Source organism: Plecotus auritus (assembly GCF_963455305.1).
Source record: "Plecotus auritus genome assembly, chromosome: 4".
Classification (NCBI taxonomy): Eukaryota; Metazoa; Chordata; class Mammalia; order Chiroptera; family Vespertilionidae; genus Plecotus; species Plecotus auritus.
In genome coordinates, this window is record NC_137775.1 from 116,820,003 (window position 1) to 116,847,357 (window position 27,355).

At 41.0% G+C, this 27,355-nt stretch overlaps 1 protein-coding gene across 1 annotated transcript in view; it reads left to right on the plus strand.

The window, feature by feature from the left end:
- The window catches only part of CFTR (CF transmembrane conductance regulator), a gene marked incomplete at both ends in the record, with an annotated part of 212,507 nt that overhangs the window by 89,552 nt on the left and 95,600 nt on the right, over positions 1–27,355 (plus strand). The window contains 2 exons of the mRNA XM_080664132.1: positions 24,564–24,658; positions 27,148–27,234. Of these exons, the coding sequence (XP_080520258.1) occupies positions 24,564–24,658; positions 27,148–27,234 (182 nt within the window). The remainder of the gene's footprint in view (positions 1–24,563; positions 24,659–27,147; positions 27,235–27,355) is intronic.

Sequence of the window (27,355 nt, forward strand, 5' to 3'; positions counted from 1 at the left end):
CATGAAGCCAAAAAGCCATGAAAAGTCATCAGCATGAATTTTGATGTTGACAAAAGTAGTTATAAGAGGAAGTTATAAAAGTGGTCATCTATAAATATGGTAGTTGGTCTTTGTGACCCAATCAACAAAAGCTAGAGTATTCTGTGGAAGAAAACAGATGGCATAAGATACTAAGGGTTTGGAATATAGGCTTTGGTTCCAAGCTCCAGAACATGGCAATGGGATTGGGAGGTGATTCCATTTTCCATGTTCCTTTCAGATGCTGAAGCAGTACTTAGTGGTTACCTTCTGCCAGACACTGTTCACTGGTGGGAGCAAGGGGGTACAAGGTGAAAACTTTCCTATCCCTTTCCTCAAAGAACTTATAGGCTGGCTGGAGGAAACCACACATAAAGAAACTATTTCAATGTAATATAGCAGGTGTTGGGATAGAGGTACTCTCAGGGCAGTATGAAAGCTTGGTTGAGGGCTTTCCACATGCCTGACCATTCAGGAAAGCTTTCTTGCAAAAGTGGACAAGCTGAAGGATGAATAAAGATGAAAAAGGAGTTCTGGACAGATGAAAATGTGTGAGCAGGAAAACAAAACATAAAGCCACTTGTTCAGTACAGGGAACCACAAACCTCTTGACAGAACCAGAGTGTAACTGGGGACAGTGGTGGGGAGGAAAGAAGCTGGAGGGCCATGTCTTAGGAGCCTTGTACATTGGTCTCAGGAATTTGGTCTTGGAGAGCTTTAATTAGGGAATGATGCAATCAGCTTTGCATGTGAGATATATCACTTTGGGTGTGGCATGAGGTGCAGAATTAAGGTGGACATGATTTGAAGCTTTGTGAGATAGCAGAAAGAACATAGATTTTGAAATCTGACAGAGCTGGGTTACTATAGAAAGTTACTTACCTTTGCTGAATACTGAGTTTTGTCCTCTGCAGTGTGGGGATAATATTATCCACTTTGTAGGGTTTTCTGTATGATTCTGGCACATAGAAGGTAGTAGTAGTAGTAGTAGTAGTATTTGCTACTCTGACAGAAGGAGGGACATTGTAGAAAGCTATTTCAGTAATCCAGATAATGATTATGATGGACACGAGGAGAAAAGAATATAAGGAAAGTCATATTCATATACTTAATATTTGCATTTATAGGAAAGGGCATCAGGAAAAATGGGCCTTCAGAGAAGAGTGAGTTTTTTTCTCAAGAGATTTGAAGAGAAGAGAAATGGGTTTAACATTAAGGATTCCTTGCATAACAGACATTGGAAAGAGGGACAGGTTGAAATGCTATGGGTTTGGGAAAGAAGGACGTGGAGCCCTAACCGGTTTGGCTCAGTGGCTAGAGCATCGGCCTGGGGACTGAGGGGTCCCGGGTTCGATTCTGGTCAAGGGCATGTACCTTGGTTGCGGGCACATCCCCAGTGGGGGGTGTGCAGGAGGCAGCTGATCGATGTCTCTCTCTCATCGATGTTTCTAACTCTCTATCCCTCTCCCTTCCTCTCTGTGAAAAATCAATAAAATATATTATAAAAAAAAAAAAAAGGACGTGGAGCTGAACCGCACAGAACTGAGATACCTCATTAAGGCAGAAGGAGCACAGGAATCACTAGCAAAGTGTCAGTGGAGACCACCACTAATGGGCTCCAACAAAAAATTATTAATAACGATGATGACCTCTATTTTTTAAGATATCAAGTAAAGCACTTAGCTTTTCATTTCTAACTACCCCTGAGCTCCTGCTGTTATCTGTCCTGCTGACTTTTGCCGCTGATATAGACCTTTTAAGCATCTCATAATAGGCAAAAATACTCAGCTGTTTCTAAAATTCCTGTACTTTAAACTGGCAACTGTAGTGAATATAATGAGTACATGACTATATGCTGTTCTGTTCTCTTTCCTGAATGTTTTATATGTTGTTATCTACCAAACTACATGGTGAATTCCTTGAGAACAGCCATGCTAAAACATTTATTTTTGGCATACTTCACCTAGCACATTGATGTGCAGAAGGGTAAATTCTTATTCAATAACTATTTCGGAAATATTTAGAAGTAGGCATGTCAGTTGCAAGAATTTGACACAGAAGATGTTCTTTTCTGAGCCTCACAGTCTAAAAGTTTGAGGAGACAATTACATGACAGCGTATTATTGCTGGGAGTGACAAATGAAAGTAATCAGAAGTGCTAAGTTCACAGTCAGAACCCAGCTTCTTCTATTTTCAGAGACTTTAGAGTTTCCAACTTTTGTATTTCTGTTGTGATTATTGTTAAGCAAGTGTTCACATCTTTGAAAAAGGCCAGTGAGAACCTCCCAGAATGAAAGCTTTATTTTTTTAAGTGTGGCAGAGTTCTGAGCATAGAAACATGAAATACCTACGGCTGTTGCCAGCAAAAGAATCCTTCACATTCTGTTTGTGGCCCCTATCACCAAATACAAATATTCCTGATGCAATGTTTTCATTTTGACTGCCAAAGTTGATCTGTTTCTTCATGTACTACACCTAGACTTGGAACTGGAGATGAGAATGGAAGATTTTCTTCCTCGTTTTTGTTCAGCTCTAATATCTACAGAGCACTTGCGTATGTAACGACGCTTGGTGTCATAGGAGTGGGCTGGTAGATGTACATGTGCTTGGAGAGGAAGAAGCACACACAACATATTTCACATAGTTTTCTGATTTCAGTTTGTTGAAAACTATTCACTCAGTGGGACAGCTCCAAGACGTTATCACAGGGAAGGGCATGGAGAGAGTTCCGTGCTGCCAGAATAACTTGTGACGTGCAAACGTGAGTGAGCAAGTCATGTTCAGTTTCTTCCCCTTCAGTTCTCTTTTAGGAACATCTCCATGTCTTGCTTATATATCCTACTTTGGAACTAGATGACAATAGAATGGATTCCTAGGCAAATTGATCATTATTTTTTAAATACCATTTTATAGCCCTGTGCCTATTAATTTATCCTCCCCTTTTTTTTTCTTTCCACATACCCAGACTATCCTTAGAGTCCTAAATATTTGTAACTTTTAGAAGTAGCATTGGAGACTTTGCTAGCTTAAAAAGAGAAATCAATATAATTAGGCCCTTGTTAATTCACTTATCTCTTTAGGAGATTAGAATCATATTTTCTTATTGAAAGAGTGATGGACTTCACTGCTCTCTTGCCTTTTTTATTCCCAGAATACTACCTCTTTTGCACTTCACCAGTTCCTCATCCTACCACACAACCCCACAGCTGACAGCAAGAAAGTTCTAGGCAGGCCAGTGTTTGAATAATAAGAATTTGAACTGCTTTTATTCAGCCAGTCAGTCTCTTATGAAAGTACCTGGGTTTGGAGAAGTAATTAGCTTTTATAATAGTGCATGATGAGAGGGGGGGCGTGAGAGGTCAGGGGCTTAGGATATGTATTTGGTTTCTACAAAGTTGTTAAGATCCTTTTGTAACTGCAAAATGGGCACATTATTTGTCATGGCAGTCATTACATAGGCATTGTAATAAAAAACATTTACTGTGTAAGTTGAAGAACTTAAATCTGTGTTGTCTATTTCACCTCTGTTTGGCAGGTTTCATATTTAAGACAGTAGGAGAAAAAATTGGGAGGGAAGTTGGCAAGAAGTTACTAAAAGAAAAAAAACTTAGGAGGGATATTGGCAAGAAGTATGAAAAACTTGGGAGGGAAGCAAGAAAAGAAATAAGTTGATGACTGTTCTGGAAAATAAATTCCATCAGACAGATACTACAAGATGAATGAATTTAATTTAAATTTTGACCTCTGGATTTCCAGATCTGGCCAAAATAACCTGCATTGAACGGGGGTTTAACCTTTAGATGACCAATCTACCATTGCAGGAGAATTCAGGAATGTTCAGTTGGGAGATCTATAAATAAAAAGGTGCCATAGGAATTAACATTTGCATTCAATAGTAGCCAAGACAACGGACATCTAATACAAATATTTAAAACTCATTGAACTATGTCCGCTAAACCAGAATAAACCACACTAAGTGACTGTACCTGAACCACCTGCAATTTGCTACTGATAGGTAATTAAGTTTGAAAGGATTGCCGTTCATTTACTGTAATATGAAGCAAGTGCATTTTTTTAATGAGACTATTGAACTGGAACCTAATCGAAATAGCATGGCGTTTTCTGAACAAAACTGTTATTTCATTTAATTTGAACCTTGGAACTTAAAAAATAGTTAGTAGCTAACATTAGCTATGATGTGATTGAGCAAGCACATCAGCAAGGCTGTGCTAAGCACTTTGAATTTTCACTTTCTAGTTATCTAGTAACAAACTTTGCCTAGAGTTTGCAGTCAAAAGGAATGTGTGCTAAATTCTAAAAGTATGAACTAGGTTTTAGGAATTAAAATTACAATTCTGGAACTAATTATTAACAAATGAGAGCTCTTACATTTCTAAAACCAAAAATAGCCCTAAGACTGTCTCTCTTAGTAAGTTTGGGCAAATCAACAGAAAAGTAGTATAAAAATTTAATTATAACTGGATCCAGCTAGTTCATGAATAGATAATGAAATTAAGGTATTTAAGCCATACCTTTATATATATAAAAAAGAAACAACAAGAAAATCATTGTTTTCCAAAGGTAAAAGGCATGCTGTATCATTGCATACATGCCTGGTGTTTCATCCCTCTGGAAGAACTGGGATTCTGGACCCTGCACTCTTGGAGTTTCCCATCTTGTTTTGTGATGGCTAACTAAACAAGATCAAGAGAAGGTTTTACACTTCTATTTTAATAGAACCTTAGAACTTGGTAATGTTCATAATAACCTTTACAGGAAGGGAAACTTTTTCCTTTCTTTTCTAAAAATTATGAGTGTAAGTGCTCTCTAAACAAAATAGCCTTTGAAATGACCATTGTATTATCATTAATATGTTGTAAAACCAAAATTACAATACCTAATTTTTATTTAGAAGGTTTAGTTACCCTTGATTCAAATTTTATAAATTAAAAAAAAATTGATTTCAACAAATATTGTAAAGTTTCTACTATGGACACAGTACTGTGTTAGGCACTCTGTATGCTGTCTGCACATATAACAAGGGTGCCTATCTGCAATGAACTTTTGAATTACAGATATTTTGGGGTAAAAGGCATTTAAATATATTTATTTAATAAATATTTGTGAGTGCAAACATTGAACTAGGGACTTTGCCAAACTCTTGGAATTATTAATAAGCAAGACAAAAATCCTTGTCCTCAAAGAGTTTTTATTCTATTGGAGATGAACAAGTGAGAAACAGTGCAGTTTGATACATCTTATGATATTGGTCAATATAAGATCCTTATATGAGAGTACAGAGTAGTGACACTTAATCTGGACTTAGAAGATCAGACAAGGTATTCTTGGAGGAAGTGACATCTAAGGTGAGAGATGACAAATGAGTAAGAATCATTTGAGTGAAGACTAGGGAGAGAGAACATTCCAGAAAGAGAACAGAATATATAAGGCTTGGAACCCAGAGGGAACATTGTATATTCAGGGATCTACAGTCAGTTGCGTGAGGCTGAGATAGAGAATAAAATGAGCCTGGAGCCAGGAGACAACTTGGCACGTTTGTGGGAGCTCGAGTAATGCAGCAAGGCTGGAGTACGGAAAGGAAGGGGTACAGGGTGAGAGCTGAACTGCCAGAGGACAGTCAGATCATGGTTTCTGCCTCCCCACATGCCAACAATAAAAACATAGCCAAAGGATGCGGAAAGACAGAAGTGCTCTACTTTACTTTCATGTTTCATAGAACTGGTACGATCCAGTTCTCCTACAGCACGCAGGCTGCAGAGGAGTCAGGGAGCATGATGCTAAGTGGGCGCAGAAAAGTATCCTGGGAGGAGAGCAAATGGTCCATGGTAGCTTTTCTTTATTGGGAAAGTGCCATAATCAAAACAGTGGCTTAGAGCTTCATCTAGCACAATACGCAAACTGGAGGGGGATAACCAAGATGTTGTGTTTAGAAGTTTATGAAATTCTTCACATCTTAAAGAATAAGATATGAAAATTTATGAAACTTGTTTAAGATCCTCAAAATTGACAGCATCAGCAATAGAATTGAAATCTTCTGACTCCTTATCTTTTTAGCGATATACTAATAGAGATGTTGCCTATTAGAAAAGAAACTCTGTTGTAGACTCTAATGAATTACCATTGAACATTGTTCACTTTAAGTTAATCTCACTATTATTGTAATAGTATTATTAAACCATCAAAGTTATAAATTGGCTATTTGTAGAAGAGAAGATAATGATAACAAAGATTTGTGAACTAATAGCATTGAGAATTCCATAGTTTAGTTTTAAAAACTATTTTCAGGATATTTATATATGTAAATGATATATTAAGCTACCACAATTCTAAATAAGTGTATCTTAGGGAAGCCATCTATACTTACACACTTAAAATTTAAATAAGTCTGGAAATTTCTTCTCAGATCTTCTCCCAAATTATCTTTCCCTTTTCCTCTCTCCTTCTGGCCTTATAATCTCAAATTTAAAATATGAAGTCTAAGAGGGTGGGCAATCAGCACAGGCAAGGAAACCTGCTCAGGGCAAGTTGAGCCGTTGGTGGTGAGAAAATAAGGACCAGGGTAGGATTACTTCAGAGATAATGGGTGAGTGGGAATTGAAGCCCATCTCCTACAGAACTGAATTACGAAGCAGAAGGCTAGTTAAAAGGACTTGGGAGGTATGTTAGAAACTCCAGAGCAGGATCAACTGCAAGATAACACTGTACGTGCCAATGAAGTACTGAGAACAGAGTGCTTTTTCACGGATTGGATTTCTCCCAGCATCTTTTCTCCCAGCGTAGACCTAGAAGAGATAGTTAAGGAATTAGTAGCTTCTTAAATGCCAATTCTTAGACCAACTGAATCAAAATCATCTTGTGAGCTTTCAAAAACTAGATTTATTTCAGAGAATTTGAAATCTGGAGTCCAGAAACCTATAGTTGAATAAGTTTAATGTAGAACCAGAATAAGACAAAGAAGTCTTTATTTGTTTCAAGTTTCTTTTTTGCCTTTACTTCCCTTGGGAACATTTACCCAAAGACAACTTAAATTACTGAATTTTACAGTTCTTCCTTTAAAAATGCTCGTTATTAGTTTTCATATACAATTATAGACCTATACACATATAGTCAAAGGGTATTAGCAGAATTATATATGTTTTCACAAGTTCATACATAAAACTATATATGTGTGTATATGTTTGAATATTAAATAATACTTTAATATTGGTGTCAAAAACTGTAATATTCATTATAATAGTGTTTTTTGTACTTTTGTTGGGACCAATAAAATATATTGGAATTTAAGTTTTCTGCTATAAATTTGGTCAATACCAAAGCTTAGTGAAGGAAGAGCTTTTGTTTTCCAAGTTGACAATAAGGTCTCACTCCTTATGCTTCTAGCAAGGATTAATCTTTAGCCAATATTTAATATATATTTCCATAATCATGTGTGACTTAGGTCAACAAATTATCTTTCCTAATAAAAGAGAACTCCAATTTTTAATTTATGAATTCATTCATGTATCTTTCCTGCTGTAGAAATTAACCTCTGTGAATATAAATCATACAGAGGTACACAGGTCTTTTAAGATAACACATCCACATTTACAACAGCTATGTGTAAAAATGGTTAATTCATTCTTTCTCTCTCTTTCCAGTACTCTGCTGGCTTTCCCACATTCTCTCCTTTCCTTACCTCTGTTCCCCCCAACACTTATATTCTCCCTCCTTCTCGCCCATGTCCTTGTACATAAAGCACAATGCAAGTGTTTAGTAATTATTAAACATTAATAACAATGGCATTAACTCTCTAATGATTTACTGTGAAAGACATGCTTTATTGAATGGCATTACCTCTAAAGTTCATGTTGCCCCAATCCAGCTTTCTCCCTCCTCTATTACCACAAACAGCTATATTGTCAAGGTTATTCTAAAGAGTGATAAGGCAGCCATAAAACAAGGTTTATGGCATTTGCCTATCTACAAAGTCACAAGAAGTTCAAATGCACTCACCAAATATTGCAAAATCACACAGGACCATTAAATGTAATGCTCTACCCTTTCTGTTCCATCCCCCCTCTCTCTCTCCCCCCCACACCCCCAATATACTAGCTCCCTGTATCACTCCTCTGTTGTATATTCAGGTCCGAGTTAATGACCTTTATATTAGCAATTCTTCTTTAACAACTCCTGGTTTGTCTGGCTTACTTGAATAATATTAGAGTGATGAAATTAGGTGCATTTAAAAGAGTAAAATGATAAGCATTTGTGTAAAAAGTGCATATATCATAAGGGTATATTATATACTTCTTACTAATAAAATAAGTTAATCTTTATTGCATACTTATTATAACATTACTTTGACACTCCCTGGTACTCTTTATCTAAGTATTTTCAAGTGCTTTACAATCTAAAAGAGACCTAATGTAAGCACAGAATCCTTTGAAGTTTTTATTTGCCTCTCCAACCAGCAAATTATAAAGGTAATTAGTCAAAGAACAAGTCTCTATATGAGTAGGCATAATAATCATGTTAAAATGCAGATTCCTGGGCTCTGTCCTAATTTTTCTGAATAAGATTAGGTGCAGCATTTTTAAAACAAGCTCCCCAGGTGATTTTGAAATAATTGCTCCAGGGACTACACTTTGAGAACCAATGATCAGATACTTGATTTTATCTGTAGCTAAACTGTGCTGAGAAAATCATTAAAAATTGAAATGGCAGTGTAAGGTGGTTTTAGACAAAGGTTTTTCAGCGTCTCCTTCAACAAGAAAATTAATTGATCATGAGTTTTATAAGTTTATTAGAGGCCCGGTGCACGAAATTTGTGCACGGGTGCAGTCCCTAGGCCTGGCTGGCGATCAAAGCGCGAGCGTCGTCTGGCGTGGAAGGGCAGGTCCTAGCTGACCTCTGGGCCCTGGGCAGCACCTGGGCCCATGGGCCCCAGCGCACCCCTCTCTGCCTGAGTCATCGGGCCCCCGCCTTGCTCCTTCGGTGCCTGGGAGCTGGGCAGCAGCCCTGTCCCCTGCTGCCACTGCTGGTTGCCATCTGCAGGGCGATCAGGCCCCACCCGACTCCCTCAGCAACTGGGAGCCGGGTGGCAGCCCTGCCCCCTGCCGCCGCCACTGGTTGCCGTCTGTGGGGTGATTAGCAGGGCAATAGGGCCCCGCTAGCACCCGCTTAGGCCTGGCGCCACCTGCTCACCTGCTCCACTATTCTGCTGCGGTCCTGCTCTTGTCAGGGCCCATCGGGGCCGGCAGTGCCTCCACTGCTGCCTGCTGCCAGCACCGGGTCGCTAACACCCTCCATGTTCCGCGCCACGCCATGGTGGTCAGCGCACATCATAGTGAGCGGTTGAACTCCTGGACAAACTCCCGGTTGAGGGGACAATTTGTATATTAGGCTTTTATTATGTAGGACTAGGAGCCTGGAGCACGAAATTCGTGCACTGGGTGGGGGCGGGGGTCCCTCAGCCCAGCCTGCCCCCTCTCACATACTGGGAGCCCTCAGGGGATGTCCTACTGACTGCTTAGGCCCACTCCCCGTGGGGAGGGGGCCTAAGCTGCAGTCTGGCCTCCCTTTGTGGGAGGCGACCAGGCTGATCAGGGAAAGGCACCAGCCCCATCACCCCGCTGCTGCAGCCACTGCCAGTCACCGCAGCCACCAAGGTGTTTTCATCAACACGGACTCCAGCCCCTTCACCATGAAAAAATGACAACTTTCTTTAGGCATTTTCAAGATGTGTCTTTCATAGGATATCACATTTCTTTATTTTTTTTTTTTTATCCTCACCTGAGGATATGTTTCCATTGATTTTTAGAGAATGTGGAAGAGAAAGGGAAAGACAGAGAGAAACATCGAAGTGAGAGGAACACTTTGATTGGTTGCCACCTGCATGAGCCCTGACCTGGGCCCCGGCCAGGGCAGATCCTGCAACCTAGGTACATGCCCTTCATCAGAATTGAACCCAGACCCTGTGATTGGCAAGCCTAGGCATTATCCACTGAGCCAAACTGGCTAGGGCAGGATATGACATTTCTTAGCCCTCCAGCAGCGAACCTTCATTTTTTTCTCCAGGAGTGTGGTGGAAAAACCCTAGATCACCTTTTTGGATTCTTATACCCAAGTTACTAAGAATATTACCAGTGGCATACAGGGAACTTAGCCAATGAGCGGTCAGAAAAGGTGTTTCCTCTGTAGTTCACACCTATTGCCTCCGATTGCCGGCTCCATCCCTGCCAAGGCCTAAGGCCTCGGGGCCTGGGCAGGGGCCCCCCAGCTCCCTCTGATTGCAGGCTCCGCCCCTGCCCAGGCCCCAAGCCTCTGGCTGAGGCTTGGGGCCTGGGCAGAGGCCCCCCAACTCCCTCTGATCACCGGCTCCGCCCCTGCTCAGGAGCCCCCTGGCTCAGGTCCTTCCCGGGTTGCTCAGGACCCACGCAGGCCTACCTCAGAGTGACCTGGGTGCTGATTAAGTTCCCAGGACCCAGGCTGCTGGGTGCCTACGTATTCAAATTAACTTCCATCTTTGTTGGGTTAATTTGCATACTCTGATTTGCTGTGGGTGTAGCGGAGGTACGGTCAATTTACATGTTTGTCTATTACTAGGTATGATATTTGACTTATTTTAAAACTTTTTTTTTTATTGAGGTATAATTGACAACATGACCATGTCAGGGGCACAACACAATCATTTGATATTCATAATATACTGCAAAATGATTGCCACAATAAAACTTAGTTTAAAAAAATCTCAGTAGTTAATTTTTATATAAGAAATCAGTTCACACCCAGCATCTTAGTTCCACGTAATGATTTCTTCCAACAGTTTTTATGAATAGCTCCAAGGGAGCGCAAGAGACATTCCTGTGTGAGGGAAGAGAAATTGCATTTGTCTCTCTGTGTGCAAGGCTTCTAGCAGCTTATGCTTGTACGCTGCTTTTAAGTGCATGACAGCAAGTGGTTTTGTTTTAGATCATAATTTTCATAGAAGCAAAAATCTGCTGTGAAGGCTGAAAACCAACACGCTAATGTAAATATATTACCAGATTTGAATGCTCTTAGTAATCAGCAAAGACAAATGTTTAACAGTGTATACACAGTGAAGTGTTTTATGTTACATCAAATAGAAAAAAGCAAACACTAATAAAGAAATCTACAAATGTACAATAAACTAGGTGATCAGAACAAGTGTTCACATTAGCAGTAGGATATTGGTGTTACACATCTGATCTTAAAACAATGGACTTATTCACAATTCTCTTCATTCTACCTCCATTATTTTGTTTCATTTAAAGCTCAGTAGCTTCCTATTAATTACAATACCTGAGATAACTTGTTTAATTATCTAAATTTGCACATTTCTTTTTGTAAGTGGTTTTAGTCCAGAAAGGAGGCCGAAAACATTGGCTCAGAATATCAGATCTTTTTGAATGCAGGAATCTTTTATTTTCATGCTTTTAAAAAGTAATCTGTCTCACTAGTATCTATTTTAGATGGAAAACATTCATATGAAAATATCCTTGCTTTTTTAAAAATTATAATTACAGATAATCAATGTAACTTTTTTCTTTTTTTGATATTTTATATATATTTTTTCCTTTTTTGATTAAGGTATTATATATGTGTTCTTATCCCCTCCATTGCCCCCCATTCCCCACTCATGCCCTCACCCTTCTGTTGTCTGTGTCCATTGGTTAGGCTTATATGCATGCATACAAGTCCTTTGGTTGATCTCTCCTGCTAACCCCCTCCCTCCCTATTCCCTCTGAGGTTTGACTGTCTGATCAATGCTTCTCTGTCTCTGGATCTGTTTTTTTTTTTTAATTTAATAAATCTTTATTGTTCAGATTATTACAATTGTTTCTCCTTTTTCCCCCCATAGCTCCCCTCCACACAGTTCCCACCCAACCCTTTGCCCTTACCTCCCCCCACACTGTCCTCATCCATAGGTGTACGATTTTTGTCCAGTCTCTTCCTGCACAACCCATACCCCTTTCCGCCTGAGAATTATCAGTCCACTCCCTTTCTATGCCCCTGTTTCTATTATATTCACCAGTTTATTCTGTTCCTCAGATTTTTAATTCACTTGATTTTTAGGTTCACTTGTTGATAGATATGTATTTGTTGTTCATAATTTTTATCTTTACTTTTTTCTTCTTCCTCTTCTTTGAGAATACCTTTCAGCATTTTATATAATACTGGTTTGGTGGTGATGAACTCCTTTAGCTTTTTCTTATCTGTGAAGCTCTTTATCTGACCTTCCATTCTGAATAATAGCTTTGCTGGATAGAGTAGTCTTGGTTGTAGGTTCTTGCTATTCATCACTTTGAATATTTCTTGCCACTCCCGTCTGGCCTGCATAGTTTCTGTTGAGAAATCAGCTGACAATCATATGGGTGCTCCCTTGTAGGTAATTAACTGTTTTTCTCTTGCAGCTTTTAATATTCTCTCTTTGTCTTTTGCTCTTGGCATTTTAATTATGATGTGTCTTGGTGTGGTCCTCTTTGGATTCCTTTTGTTTGGGGTTCTGTACGCTTCCTGAACTTGTAAGTCTATTCCTTCCACCAGGTGGGGGAAGTTTTCTGTCATTATTTCTTCAAATAGGTTTTCAGTATCTTGCTCTCTCTCTTCTTCTTGCACCCCCATAATTCTGATGTTGGTACGCTTGAAGTTGTCCCAGAGGCTTCTTACACTATCTTCAACTTTTTGGATTCTTTTTTCTTTTTTTTTGCTTTTTTGGTTGAGTGTTTTTTGCTTCTTTGTATTTCAAATATTTGACTTGATTCTTGCGTTCCTCTAGTCTGCTGTTGGGTCTTTGTATAATATTTTTTATTTTAGTCAGTGTATGTTTAATTTCTAGTTGGTCCTTTTTCATATCTTTGAGGGTCTAGTTTTATTTATCGGCCTTTTCTAGGATATTCTTGAAAAGCCTTATAACCGTGGTTTTGAATTCTATATCCAGTCATTTGTTTTCCTCCATTTCTTTTGTTTGTGATCTGTTTCTTCGTCTCGCCATTTTTTACTCCTTCCCTGAGTTGGTAGGGTAGCTTTGTGTGCTAGGTTTCCCATATGGCCCAGTGGGTCGGCCTCCCCAGTTAACCTGAGGTGGACACTCTTGGTGCACCCCTTTGTGGACTGTGTGTACAGCCTTGTTGTAGTTAAGTCTTGATTGTTGTTGGTATCACTGGGAGGAATTGACCTGCAGGCCAGTTGGCTGTGAGGATCAGCAGTGTCTACACTGGGAGATTTTCGGTGCTGGAGACAGCCTTATAGGATTAGCCTTGCCAGATTGCAAAAGCCTCTGTGCTCAGCTTGGAAGGGGTGGAGTCTCAGGGCGGAGCAGACAGTCTTGGCTTCCCATCAGCCCTGCCCTTGCGCGCGAGTCTCCAGACCTTTGCCTTCCGTGGTTCCCGAGTTTTTGCCTTACCTTCCAGATTTCCCCCGTAAGAGCGTGGGTCCACAGGGGCTCACACGGAACTGGGGTTCAGTGCAGTCGGAACTGGGGTTCAGTGAAGTAAGGAGCTTTTACTCCCTTCTGCTAGGGATAGCCTGTGGTAACCTCCACAGTCAGTCTTTGTGCGCACTCGCCCCTCCAGACCCCTGCCGCCGCGGCTCCCCTGAGTCTCTGAGTCTCCGTGTGCCTTTCTCTCTACCTGACAGTCCAAACTCCCCCTGTATAAGCCTGGGTCCACAGGGTTTCGCCTGGAACTGGGGTTCAGTGCAGTCGGGGGCTTCCTTCCCCCTCCCGCCAGAGAAAGTCAGCGAGGCACTCCACCCCCTTTTCTCTCTGCGTGCGCGTGTCTCCATACCTCAGCTCTTTGCCGCTCCTTCTCTGTGAGCTTTCCTCTTTCCTTCTAGTTGTAGAATTTCCACTCAGCCAGCGTTCCTGTGGTTCTGGATGGTGTCCGTTCTGTCTTTTAGTTGTAGTTTTGAAATTGTTGTGCGGGACAGCAGTTTAGGTGCTTACCTATGCCACCATCTTGGTTTTTCCCTCGGATCTGTTTTTGTTCATCAGTTTATGTTGTTCATTATATTCCACAAATGAGTAAGATCATGTGATAGTTATCTTTCTCTGACTGGCTTATTTCATTTAGCATAATGCTCTCCAGTTCCATCCATGCTGTTGCAAATGCCTGATTTCTTAATTTTGTTGTCAGAGGCCTAGACAAATCCTTCTCACCATCATTCTTCCACAAAACCCCAAGTTTCAAACAATCACTATTATGAATGTGATATATACTTTTCCAATTCATTTCAAATAAATTATACCTATATATACATACACTTATCCATAAACAATCTACCTAATAAAAGAGTAACATGCTAATTGATCATACCTTTGCACCACCCACCAGCCAATCAGGAGAGAGTATGCAAATTAACCCAACAACGATGGTGGGTTAATTTGCATACACAGGCACCGAGCAGCCGGGGGTGGGGTGGGACGCAGGCATTCCGCACTGCTCCAGGCTTCTGGGCAGTGTGGGAAGGCAGAAACGTGGCTCTGGGCCAGAGCGAAGGCGGTGCCGGCAGCCGGGGGAAGGAAGGCCCATTCTTGCACGAATCTTTGTGCATTGGGCCTCTAGTATTTAATAGTTTTGTTTGTAAGGCTTTAAAATTTACAAAAATAGTATCCTTTGTACATGTCATTCTTCAACTTACTTTCTTTGCTCCTATTATCTCTTTGAGGTCTAGCTATGCTTGTCATCTATAGCAATTTATTTCATTTTTTTACTCTGCAGTATGTGCTCAAATGTTACATTTTATTTTTTCATTCTTCTACTGGTGAACATTTAGATAGTTCAAAGATTTTACAGTAATAAAAATCTTTATTTATTTATTGTAAATACTCAAGTGTTTCTCTGGTGTAGATATCTATCTACCTGTTGAATTATGGTTATTAGGATTTCCAATTTTACTAGATACCGCCAAATCGCACCTTAAAGTAGTCATACCAATTTACACTACACTACCACCAGCCATTTATGAGAGCCCTCACTGACTCACATTTTTATAAGCTCTTGTTTTTGACAGACTTTAATTTTTGCCATTCTAATTTGTAAAAAGCCATATCTCTCTATTTTTCTAATTTGCAGTTCCTGATTGCTGCTGAGAGTATACATCTTTTCATGTTTAGTAGCCATTCTGACTTCATATCCCTTGCCAATTTTAGGGGGTAAGGTATTATGGTGGCAGTGAGATGTGCCTTACAGACCATTGTTGTAGGGAGCATAATTGAACAAGGGCCCCAGTAGCTATAGGTTGAAATCTTTCACTCGCTGTGTTTATCTTGAGACTGCTCCTTCCACAGGCTGCTTTTCATGAGTGACTGAGTGTGGAAGGGATACAGATTTGTGTTTGAAAAACATGGAACCTATTTATTAATTAATTTGTCTTTTAGGACTCCCAGATAGGTTTCCAAAACTTGCTTAGACTTAGACTGCACAATGATTTCGTCTTCTCCCACCCAAGCCTTCACTTGGGCTTGGACTTGCATTGAGGTCTGACAACCCTCCAAGCTTTCCCTGTCTCCTTCCCTATTTCCTTTTACACAAATATTTTTCTACATTTCACATTTAATACTATCTTAGCATAGGAGGAGAGGTCTTCAAAATTCCTTGAAAAAGATCTAAACTGATAAGAAATTGAAGATGTTTTAAGCATTAGACAAGACTTCATCTTTTAGCAATGCTTTCCTTTATAATATTTTAATGGTGTGTAAAATACCATATTCTTCTATAGTTATGGTAATGATCACAACTGCTATCCAGACTTAAAAACCTAAAAAAGAAACACCCACAAACAAACCTAGAGGAACTGCATAATTTACTAGAAAATTTTATTATTTGATTAAATATAAATAACAAAAATTGAAGAAAGAAGCATGAAGAAGGTTGAATAGACACTACCATTGTGAAGGTGATTCATTTTCTACTAAAAAAGGCACTATCACTAGATGATTTGGTAGCTGAACTGTATCTAACCTTTAAATAACATGCATTTCCCATGATATTTAAACTATACCAAACCATAGAAACAGATGGCAAGCTCTTCAGTTCATTTTCTAAAGCCAAAATAGTCTTAGTACCAAAATGTGAAAAAAAAAACTATGAAAAAGAAAACTATAGTTAATCATATTTATGATGTAGATATTCAAATAAAATGTTATAAATAAAATATTAATATGTAGCATACAGAATGATATAAAAAAGATAAAATATGACCAAGCATATTGGGGGCGACCAGGCTGGCAGGAGGGGGGGGGGCAGTAAGGAGTGACCAGGCTGGCGGAGGGGGCAGTTTGGAGCGACCAGGCTGGCAGGGAGGGGACAGTTGGGGATGACCTGGCTGGCAGCGGAGGGCAGCTAGGAGCAACCAGGCCAGCACGCAGAGGTAGTGAGGGGCAATTAGGCCGGGAGGGGGAGGCAGTTAGGGGCGACCAGGCAGCCAGGCAGGTGAGTGATTAGGAGCCAATGGTCCAGGATTGTGAGAGGGATCCCAGATTGGAGACGGTGCAGGCTGGGCTGAGGGGACCAACCCTCCATGCATGAATTTGATACACCGGGCCTCTAGTTCTATAATAATTTAGTAATACAGTATTTCATGCTATAGTAACTCAAAAGGCACCAAATTAATTAGTATTGGGTATTTACTTTTAGAATTATTTTAAGTATAATAACAAAATTTATGATAAGAATGTAAGGGTGCTTCAATATAAAGAAATATATAAATAAAATATAATTTGTCATAATGACAAAGAGGAAAACCAAATAAAGTTAAGTAAATGTTAAAAGAGTCTTACGTAAAATTCAGCAGCCATCCTACATAATAAAAGAGTAATATGCAAATTAACCATCACTCCGCTACACCCACAAGCCACGCCCATAAGCCAATCAGGAGCGAATATGCAAATAAACCCACCCAAGATGGCTACGGCCACAGAGAGCAGAAGGAAGGCTTGGGTTTCCCTGGTAATGGAGGAAGCCAAGCTTTCCGCCTGCCCTTGCCAGCCTAGGCCTCCACTCAAGGCTACAAAGTTTCAATGATAGAAGATACATAAATTCCAACAGAAACAGCGGCAGCCACGGAGCTGGAGAGAGCAGGAGGCTAGGGTTGCCCCTGGCGATGGAGGAAGCCAATCTTTCTGCACACCCTGGCCGGCTCAGGCCTCCACTTAAGGCTACAAAGTTTCAATTATAGAACATACATAAATTCCCCCCAAAAATGGCTGCCACCACGTAGCGAGCAGAAGGCTCGGCTCTGCTCCAGGCTACAAAGTTTAAATTGTAGAAGATAAATAAATCCTAGATATCAGGGCCTCTGCTTGGGTCACTAGGGGGCGTGTCTGGCCTGCAAACCACCACAGGCCCCTCGCCCAGGCCGCCTCACACCCCAAGGGAACCCCCACCCTGATCCGGGTCACCCTTCAGGGCAAACCAGCTGACCCCACCCATGCACCAGGCCTCTATCCTATCTAATAAAAGAGTAATATGCAGACTGACCAGCACTCCAACACACAAGATGGCTGCCCCCATGTGGTCAAAGATCCTGCCGCCATGTGGACACAAGCTGGCCACCACAAGATGGCCAGCAAGGGAGGGCAGTTGGGCGGGACCAGGCCTGCAAGGGAGGGCAGTTGTGGGTGATCAGGCCAGCAGGGGAGGGCCGTTGGGAGGGACCAGGCCTACAAGGGAGGGCAGTTGGGGGCGATCAAGCCTGCAGGGGAGGGCAGTTAGGGGTGACCAAGCTGGCAGAGGAGGGAAGTTGGGGGCGACCAGGCCTGCAGGGAAAGGCAGTTGGGAGGGACCCAGGCCTACAGGGTAGAGCAGTTGGGGGGGACCAGGCCTGGAGGGGAGGGCAATTAGGGGTGACCAGGCCTGCAGGGGAGGGCAGTTAGGGGCAAACAGGCCTGCAGGGGAGGGCAGTTGAGGGGGACCAGGTCTACAGGGGAGGGCAGTTAGGGGCAAACAGGCTGGCAGGGGAGCAGTTAGGCATCAATCAGGCTGGCAGGAGTGTGGTTAGGGGGTGATCAGGCTGGCAGGCAGAAGTGGTTAGGGGCAATCAGGAAGGCAGGCAGGTGGGCAGTTGGGAGCCAGCAGTCCTGGATTATGAGAGGGATGTCCGACTGCCCGGTGGGATTGGGCTTAACGGGCAGTCGGACATCCCTCGAGGGTTCCCAGATTGGAGAGGGTGTAGGCTGGGCTGAGGGACACCCCCCCTCCCCCGTGCATGAATTTCATGCACCAGGCCTCTAGTTTCTAATAAAAAAATCAAAGACAAATAGAAGGAAACTTCATAAATACAGTATTTTTTAGTTAACATTCTAAAGTAGACATTTTAGATGGCAAGAAGTTAATGCCATTTGTCTATAAATAGGAATAATATGAAATATTCATGAAAAGATTGTTCACTTAAAAAAAACAACCCACGGGATTCTAGCAAAAAGCAAAGAGACAAACAGAAAACAAAAATGTCTACTAGAAGTAATAAGGGAATATGAGATGTATGGATCATAGTTAAGCACACAAAAATAATTAGCTTTTCTTTAGGCTAGCAGCAACTGTCTCAAAATGAATATAGAAAGTTATTTAATTCACAATAGTAAAAAATCATAAAATACTAAGGATAGTAGTGGGAATGTAAATTGGTGAAGCCACTGTGGAAAATAGTATGGAGGTTCCTCAAAAAATTATAAATAGAACTACTATATGACCCAGCAATTTCACTTCTGGGTATTTATTTGAAGGAAGTGAAATCACTATCTCAAAAAGATACCTGCACCCGCAGGTTCGTTGCAGCATCCTATCTAATAAAAGAGTAATATGCAAATTGACCACACCTCTGCTATACCCACAAGCCACGCCCACCATCCAATCAGGAGCGAATATGCAAATAAACCCAACCAAGATGGCTGCGGCCACAGAGAGCAGGAGGGAGGCTTGGGTTTCCCTGGCAATGGAGGAAGCCAAGCTTTCCCCCTGCCCTTGCTGGCCCAGGCCTCCACTCCAGGCTACAAAGTTTCAATTATAGAAGATAAATAAAGTCCAACAAAAATGGTGGCAGCCATGGAGCTGGAGAGAGCAGGAGGCTAGGGTTGCCCCCGGCGATGGAGGAAGCCAAGCATCTGCAGCCCTGGCCTGATTTGGCCTCTGCTTAAGGCTACAAAGTTTCAATTGTAGAAGATAAATAAATCCCAGATACCAGGGCTTCTGCTTGGGTGGCCGGGGGGCATGGCCAGCCTGCAAACCACCACAGGCCCCTCGCCCAGGCCGCCCCATGCCCCAAGGGAACCCCCACCCTGATCCAGGACACCTTTCAGGGCAAACCATCTGGCCCCCACCAGTGCACCAGACCTCTATCCTATCTAATAAAAGAGTAATATGCAGATTGACCATCACTCCAACATACAATATGGCTGCCCCCATGTGGTCAAAGATCCTGCCCCCATGTGAACACAAGATGGCCAGCAGGGGAGGGCAGTTGGGAGGGACCAGGCCTGCAAGGGAGGGCAGTTAGGGGTGACCAGGCCGGCAGAGGAGGGAAGTTGGGGGTGACCAGGCCTGCAGGGAAGGGCAGTTGGAGGGGACCAGGCCTGCAGGGGAGGGCAATTAGGGGTGACCAGGCCTGCAGGGGAGGGCAGTTAGGAGTGACCAGGCCTGCAGAGGAGGGCAATTAGGGGTGACCAGGCCTGCAGGGGAGGGAAGTTGGGGGTGACCAGGCCTGCAAGGGAGGGCAGTTAGGGGTGACCAGGCCGGCAGAGGAGGGAAGGTGGGGGTGACCAGGCCTGCAGGGAAGGGCAGTTGGAGGGGACCAGGCCTGCAGGGGAGGGCAATTAGGGGTGACCAGGCCTGCAGGGGAGGGCAGTTAGGAGTGACCAGGCCTGCAGAGGAGGGCAGTTAGGGGCAAACAGGCTGGCAGGAGAGCAGTTAGGCATCAATCAGGCTGGCAGGGGAGTGGTTAGGGGGTGATCAGGCTGGCAGGCAGAAGTGGTTAGGGGCAATCAGTGGTTAGGCAGGCAAGCAGTTGGGAGCCAGCAGTCCTGGATTATGAGAGGGATGTCCGACTCTCTGTTTAGGCCCGATCCCGGGCAGTCGGACATCCCTCGAGGGTTCCCAGATTGGAGAGGGTGCAGGCTGGGCTGAGGGACACCCCCCCACACTGCACGAATTTCATGCACCGGGCCTCTAGTTATTTATAATAGCCAAAACATGTAAACAACCTAAGTATCCATCAACAGATGAATGGATAAAGAAAATGTGGTATATATACACATATATACAAGTATTATTCAGCCATTAAAAAAAAGGGGGGGGGGGAAATCCTGCCATTTGCAAAACCATGGATGGACCTTGAGGGAATTGTGATAAATGAAGTAAGACAGATATATTCTGTTTTATCTCACTTATGTATGGAATCTATAAAAAAACCCTGAACTTATAGATACAGACAACAGATTGATGGTTGCCAGAGTAAGGAATGGGGGTTATCCTACTTCATTGCCTCCAACATGACATCATTTTTAACATTAGGCTTTTTGTCAATCCAGCTCAGGATTATTGACAGTAAGAGTTCCTTGGGGGCAGTGGTTAGAATGACTTCAGCCTATTGGAGCTGCAAAATAGTTTTAAAATAAATGATCACTGTTAGTTTGCCTCCGTTGTTAGCTTAGAGTTTTGTAATAAGCATTTGACCATTGTTTTGTTTGTTTTTAAATTAGAATTTTAGATTTTATTTTTTATTTATTTTTAATTTCTTTATTGATTAAGGTATTACATATGTGTATGGGTGTTTGACAATTTATTTTTTTATTTTTTTAGAAAGAATTTTTTTTAATTTAATTTTTTATTTTATTTATTTATTTATTTATTTATTTATTTATTTTTAAATAAATCTTTATTCAGATTATTACAATTGTTTCTCCTTTTTCCCCCCCATAGCTCCCCTCCACCCGGTTCCCACCACACCTTTTGCCCTTACCTCCCCCGCACTGTCCTTATCCATAGGTGTATGATTTTTGTCCAGTCTCTTCCTGAACCCCCCATACCCCTTTCCGCCTGAGAATGATCAGTCCACTCCCTTTCTATGCCCCTGTTTCTATTATATTCACCAGATTATTCTGTTCCTCAGATTTTTAATTCACTTGATTTTTAGGTTCACTTGTTGATAGATATGTATTTGTTGTTCATAATTTTTATCTTTACTTTTTTCTTCTTCCTCTTCTTTAAGAATACCTTTCAGCATTTCATATAATACTGATTTGGTGGTGATGAACTCCTTTAGCTTTTTCTTATCTGTGAAGCACTTTATCTGCCCTTCAATTCTGAATGATAGCTTTGCTGGGTAGAGTAATCTTGGTTGTAGGTTCTTGCTATTCATCACTTTGAAAATTTCTTGCCACTCCCGTCTGGCCTGCATAGTTTCTGTTGATAAATCAGCTGACAGTCGTATGGGTGCTCCCTTGTAGGTAATTAACTGTTTTTCTCTTGCTGCTTTTAATATTCTCTCTTTGTCTTTTGCTCTTGGCATTTTAATTATGATGTGTCTTGGTGTGGTCCTCTTTGGATTCCTTTTGTTTGGGGTTCTGTGCGCTTGCTGGACTTGTAAGTCTATTTCTTTCACCAGGTGGGGGAAGTTTTCAGTCATTATTTCTTCAAATAGGTTTTCAGTATCTTGCTCTCTCTCTTCTTCTGGCACCCCCATAATTCTGATGTTGGTACGCTTGAAGTTGTCCCAGAGGCTCCTTGCACTATCTTCACCTTTTTTTTTTTTTTTTTTTTTTTTGCTTTTTTGGTTGAGTGTTTTTTGCTTCTTTGTATTTCAATTCTTTGACTTGATTCTTGTGTTCCTCTAGTCTGTTGTTGGGTCTCTGTATAATATTTTTTATTTTAGTCAGTGTATGTTTAATTTCTAGTTGGTCCTTTTTCATATCTTTGAGGGTCTAGTTTTATTTATCGGCCTTTTCTAGGATATTCTTGAAAAGCCTTATAACCGTGGTTTTGAATTCTATATCCAGTCGTTTGTTTTCCTCCATTTCTTTTGTTTGTGATCTGTTTCTTCGTCTCGCCATTTTTTACTCCTTCCCTGAGTTGGTAGGGTAGCTTTGTGTGCTAGGTTTCCCATATGGCCCAGTTAACCTGAGGTGGACACTCTTGGTGCACCCCTTTGTGGACTGTGTGTACAGCCTTGTTGTAGTTAAGCCTTGATTGTTGTTGGTATCACTTTGAGGAATTGACCTCCAGGCCAGTTGGCTCTGAGGATCAACTGTGTCTACGCTGGGAGATTTTCGGTGCTGGAGACAGCCTTATAGGATTAGACTTGCCAAATTACAAAAGTCTCTGTGCTCAGCTTGGATGGGGTGGAGTCTCAGGGCGGAGCAGACAGTCTTGGCTTCCCGTCAGCCTTGCTCTTGCGCGTGCCTCCAGACCTCTGCCTTCCCCAGCTCCCGAGCCTCCGCCCCAGAGTCCAGATTCCCCCCCATAAGACCATGGGTCCCCAGGGGCTCGCCTGGAACTGGGGTTCAGTGCAGTCGGAACTGGGGTTCAGTGCAGTCAGGAGCTTCCGATTCCCTTCTGCTAGGGAAAGCCTGTGGCAACCTCCACAGTCTTTGTGCACACTGGCACGCGCGCCTCCATACCCCTGCCCGCCAGGGCTCCCCTGGGTCTCCCCCGGGTCTCCGAGTCTCCGGGTGCCTTTCTCTCTACCTGACAGTCCAGACTCCCCCTGTATGAGCCTGGGTCCACGGGGTTTCGCCCAGAACTGGGGTTCAGTGCAGTCAGAACTGGGGTTCAGTGCAGTCGGGGGCTTCCTTCCCCCTCCCACCAGAGAAAGTCAGCCAGGCTCTCAGCCACCCTTCCTCTCTGCACGCACAAAGACCCTTTGCCGTACCTCCAATTCTCTGTGAGCTTTTCTCTTTCCTTCTAGTTGTAGAATTTCCACTCAGCCAGCTTTCCTATGGTTCTGGATGGTGTCCATTGTGTCGTTTAGTTGTAGTTTTGAAATGGTTGTGCGAGGCAGCAGTTTAGGTGCTTACCTATGCTGCCATCTTGGTTTCTATGTGTTTGACAATTGAAATATACATAATGTTGGCAACTCAAGGAGAGATGGTGGATTGCTCCTGCATTGTCAAGGAAAAGGAGGAATAGTATTGAAGTGTATTTTTCTAAAGGGAGAGAGAAGAAGGTAGTAGCAAAAGAAAAGAGTAGATATTTGAAGATGGGAAGGGAAACAGGAGAGAACCTTTTTGAATTAAAGGGAGAGTAGTACCTATTTGACTGTTCTCATCCTTCAAATCTCAGGCTGAGCCCCATCTCTTTCAGAAAGTCTTCTAGTATTTTCTGTCTATTGTATAGATACTTCTGTCACCTGTACAACTAATTTGTAGGTTAATTGTGTACTATTTTATGACCTATATTAAAATGGTTAATGAAAACTTTTGGATGTTATTTAGTATTCTTCAGGATTATGGCTTAGATTTAGAATGACTGGGAGTCAAAGACTATTTCTGATAAATTCTAAACTTCTTTTACAATGCCTAGCATGGTTGTTGCCACAGAAAGTTTATTACCTGGGTGAAAGGATGACACAATCCATGTGGAAGGAGGGTGACAGGAGAGGCAGAGTGGATGGAGAGGTCACAGGAATGAGGTGTTGGGTGGATGAGTCGGTGAGAGAAGTTTGGAAAGGAGTTGCCTTGTACTGACGGGTACCCACTAAAACGTTTAGATACAACAGTGGTAGGGGTGGGGGATGATGTTGGAGGATGGGGGGGTGAGGGGTAAGAGTATGTAAGTAACATTCATTTAGTATCTCTTATTGAGAGTTTTATTCAGTTTTGGAGATTCCATTATAACGGTGTATTTAAATTGGAAGGAAGTGCACTTAAGCACATTAATAGCACTTAGGTTTATATAATGGCCTATGGATGATATATACACATATTTACATACCCATAAATATACATAGGCTTTACTTTTTTATATTTTCTAATTATTATTATTTAATGTTCATTAATACAATTGAATTTTGAACACTGCATCTTGATTATTTTAAATCCACTTCAATTGGTCAAAACATTGCTGATTTTGAGAAATAAATTTTTGTTTAGTTTTAAAAATTAAAAATTTATTTCTCAAAATCAGCAATGTTTTGACCAATTGAAGTGGATTTAAAATAATCAAGATGTGTCGAAACCGGTTTGGCTCAGTGGATAGAGCGTCGGCCTGCGGACTGAAGGGTCCCGGGTTCGATTCCGGTCAAGGGCACGTACCTTGGTTGCGGGCACATCCCCAGTGGGAGGTGTGCAGGAGGCAGCTGATCGATGTTTCTCTCTCATCGATGTTTCTAACTCTCTATCCCTGTCCCTTCCTCTCTGTGAAATATCAATAAAATATATTAAAAAAAATAATAATCAAGATGCAGTGTTCAAAATTTAATTGTAGCTAAAAGCAATAGAGTGATATATGATTACCTTTGAAGGCAAAAGGACCTTTCAAATTCAGACCCAGCATACTAACAATTTCCTTCTTACTTTCTACTTTTGATAATAGGACATCTCCAAGTTTGCAGAGAAAGATAATATAGTTCTTGGAGAAGGTGGAATCACACTGAGTGGAGGGCAGCGAGCAAGAATTTCCTTGGCAAGGTGAATATCCAATTATTGGTCCAGTAAGCATTTGCTGTAAATATCATGCATGTAGAAATTATAGATATTTCTCTATTTTTATATTCTGTTTTGGAATTGAAAAGTGCTTGGGGTCTTATGACTAGCTGGTTAAGAATCACCTTCTTTAAGAGCTATAGATCATGATATAGTATTCATATCTGATAAAAATGCATGCAGTTATTTTGGTATGTGTATATTTGATTACCTTATGGTATGTTTTACTACAAAGGAAAACTCTGGGATTCTGCATAGCACAAGGAAAGATCTGATGTAAACTTTTTTGTGAAGTTCATCACACAGTTCCCTGACCACCTCCATCCCACAGTGAACACACCTGCTCTAGGCTTCTGTTCATGCTTCTTAGTTTAGATAAACATGTATTTTCAACATAATTATTCTCATAACAAGAATAGCAAGGCAAATGATATCACTTGGTTTAAAGTCTGTAGTCTTTAAAGACAAATAAGATAAGCACATCGGACACTGTGGTGGGTCGTTCCATTAGTAGAGACATTATTGGTCTAAGCATTTTGAGCTGTCAAAGAGAGAACTAACTACGTACAGCTAATTTCTGTCAAGTTGAAAATGTGGTTAAATTGTCATGTTCAATTTAAAAAGTTATTGGTGATATGGGATGTCAAATGTTTCTCCAGTTATATTAGAACAAAATTCTTCTTACTGTGCTGCCAAAGCTGTTAATAAGAAATCACATTGATTTACTGATATTTTGGCTCCTTTTCCTTGTTTTTCCTGCTTTTAAAAGCTGAGACAGAAAACTGACTCACTGAGCACCTGCAAATGCCTAGTAATATTCTAGGTGGGATGTGTGTGTGTGTGTGTGTGCATGTGCGTGTGCGTGTGTGTGTGTGTGTGTGTGTGTGTGTGTGTGTGTGATTTTACTTAATCCCTGTATCACCTTGGAAAGAAAGTTTGTTCTTCTATTTTATGAAAGAAACCATGAGATAATTGAAGCTGTTATATATTAACTTGCTAAAAGCCATATTGGGAAATGGTGGAGTTATAATTTGAACTAGGTCCTCTTGATTCTACATAAGTGCTGGGAAGGCCTGGAGAGGGTGTGGGAGTGGGGTTGAGGGGGTCAATGGGGGAAAAAAGGGGGCATCTTTTATACTTTCAACAATAAAGATACATTTTTAAAAATTATGCCTCTAAGTAAATGGAAGTTGATTAATTAACCTGTGAACCCAAGTAAGACTTATCTTAAACATTCCATTTTATACTGAGGTAAATTATGCTATGAAGCTTCTAGACATTCAACATACAATGGAGTTTGTATTTACTAGTTTAAGATTTGGTTTTATTGTAACGTGTACACAGTTTGAAGTACTACAGAAAATAATTATTTTTATTTTTATTGGAATGTGTCATGTTTTGTCCAGTTTTAGATGATGAATATGTCATTAATATATTAATAATATATGTCATAGGTATAAAGGAGAGAGAGAAGTATGACGTGGGGAAAGGAAGACCTGGAGGGTATAGTTTGATGGTGGTCTTTTAGCTAGTTCTCTTGCATTTTGTCTTAAAAAATAACACTGCAAAGGTTGTTTTAGATTTTACTTTGACTTTTGGGCATTTCTGTATTTTCTCTTAGAAATCTGCTGATTGAATACATTTTTCTTTTTACAGAAAGTACCCAGAACTATACATAAACACTGATTTCTATGTAGTTGTCGGGGCGGGGGAGGGTGTAAGAAAACTAACAACCACAACTGAAAATTTTAAGTGTTATGAAGAAATTATCTCATTCCCATTAACATGGGACTATATCTCCATTTTATTACTGTGCTATGATCAACTTAATGAAGAATTTACTTGCTCATAATATTTTATTTTTTAACTTAAAAAGTAAAAAAAAATGGGTATACATTTTTACTGTGAATTATTCATTCTTTTCCTGTTTGGAATTTTTATGAACATGGTACAGAGACTGAGACTATAAGGAGTAAAAAGCATATCAATTATATAGCCACAATAGTACTGCTACCAATTTGCTGTAGCAGTCAATGCTGAAAAACATTAAAAAGAAATAGTTTCACATAAGTGCTGCAATTTAGTTGCTGTCTCTGATATTTTAGAGGATTGAAACAGTCCATTTTATTCTTTTCCCCCACCACAATGCAAAATCTTTGACGGCAGGAACTGTGTAATTTTTACCATTGTGTTTCCAGCATATAGCACTGTGTTTTGCTCTAGTTACATTCTATTGTTAAAAGGAGTTCTCTTTTTTTCTACTTAAGGTCATGTTTTAAATTGTATGGTATGGTGTGATTCAGTTTGCAACTTCCGCTGGTTAATGTCACATGTTAGCAATTCTTGGAGTGTTGTGAAAAGCCATAAATTGGCTTTATGGATATATAATTTACTTTTCTTCATTTAAAGTCATCTATACTAAATGACATGGGACATACAGAGGAAATCTAAATTAGTTTTCATTTTCTTTTTAGAGCAGTATACAAAGATGCTGATGTGTACCTATTAGACTCTCCTTTCGGGTATCTAGATGTTTTAACAGAAAAAGAAATATTTGAAAGGTATGTTCTTTGAATAGCGTAATGCTCATGCTAAAAGACGAAGAATGACTATACTACCATGGACTGCATATTATACCTTGAGAAATGTGTCCACCATTATGACTCTATGAAAGAATGCAAC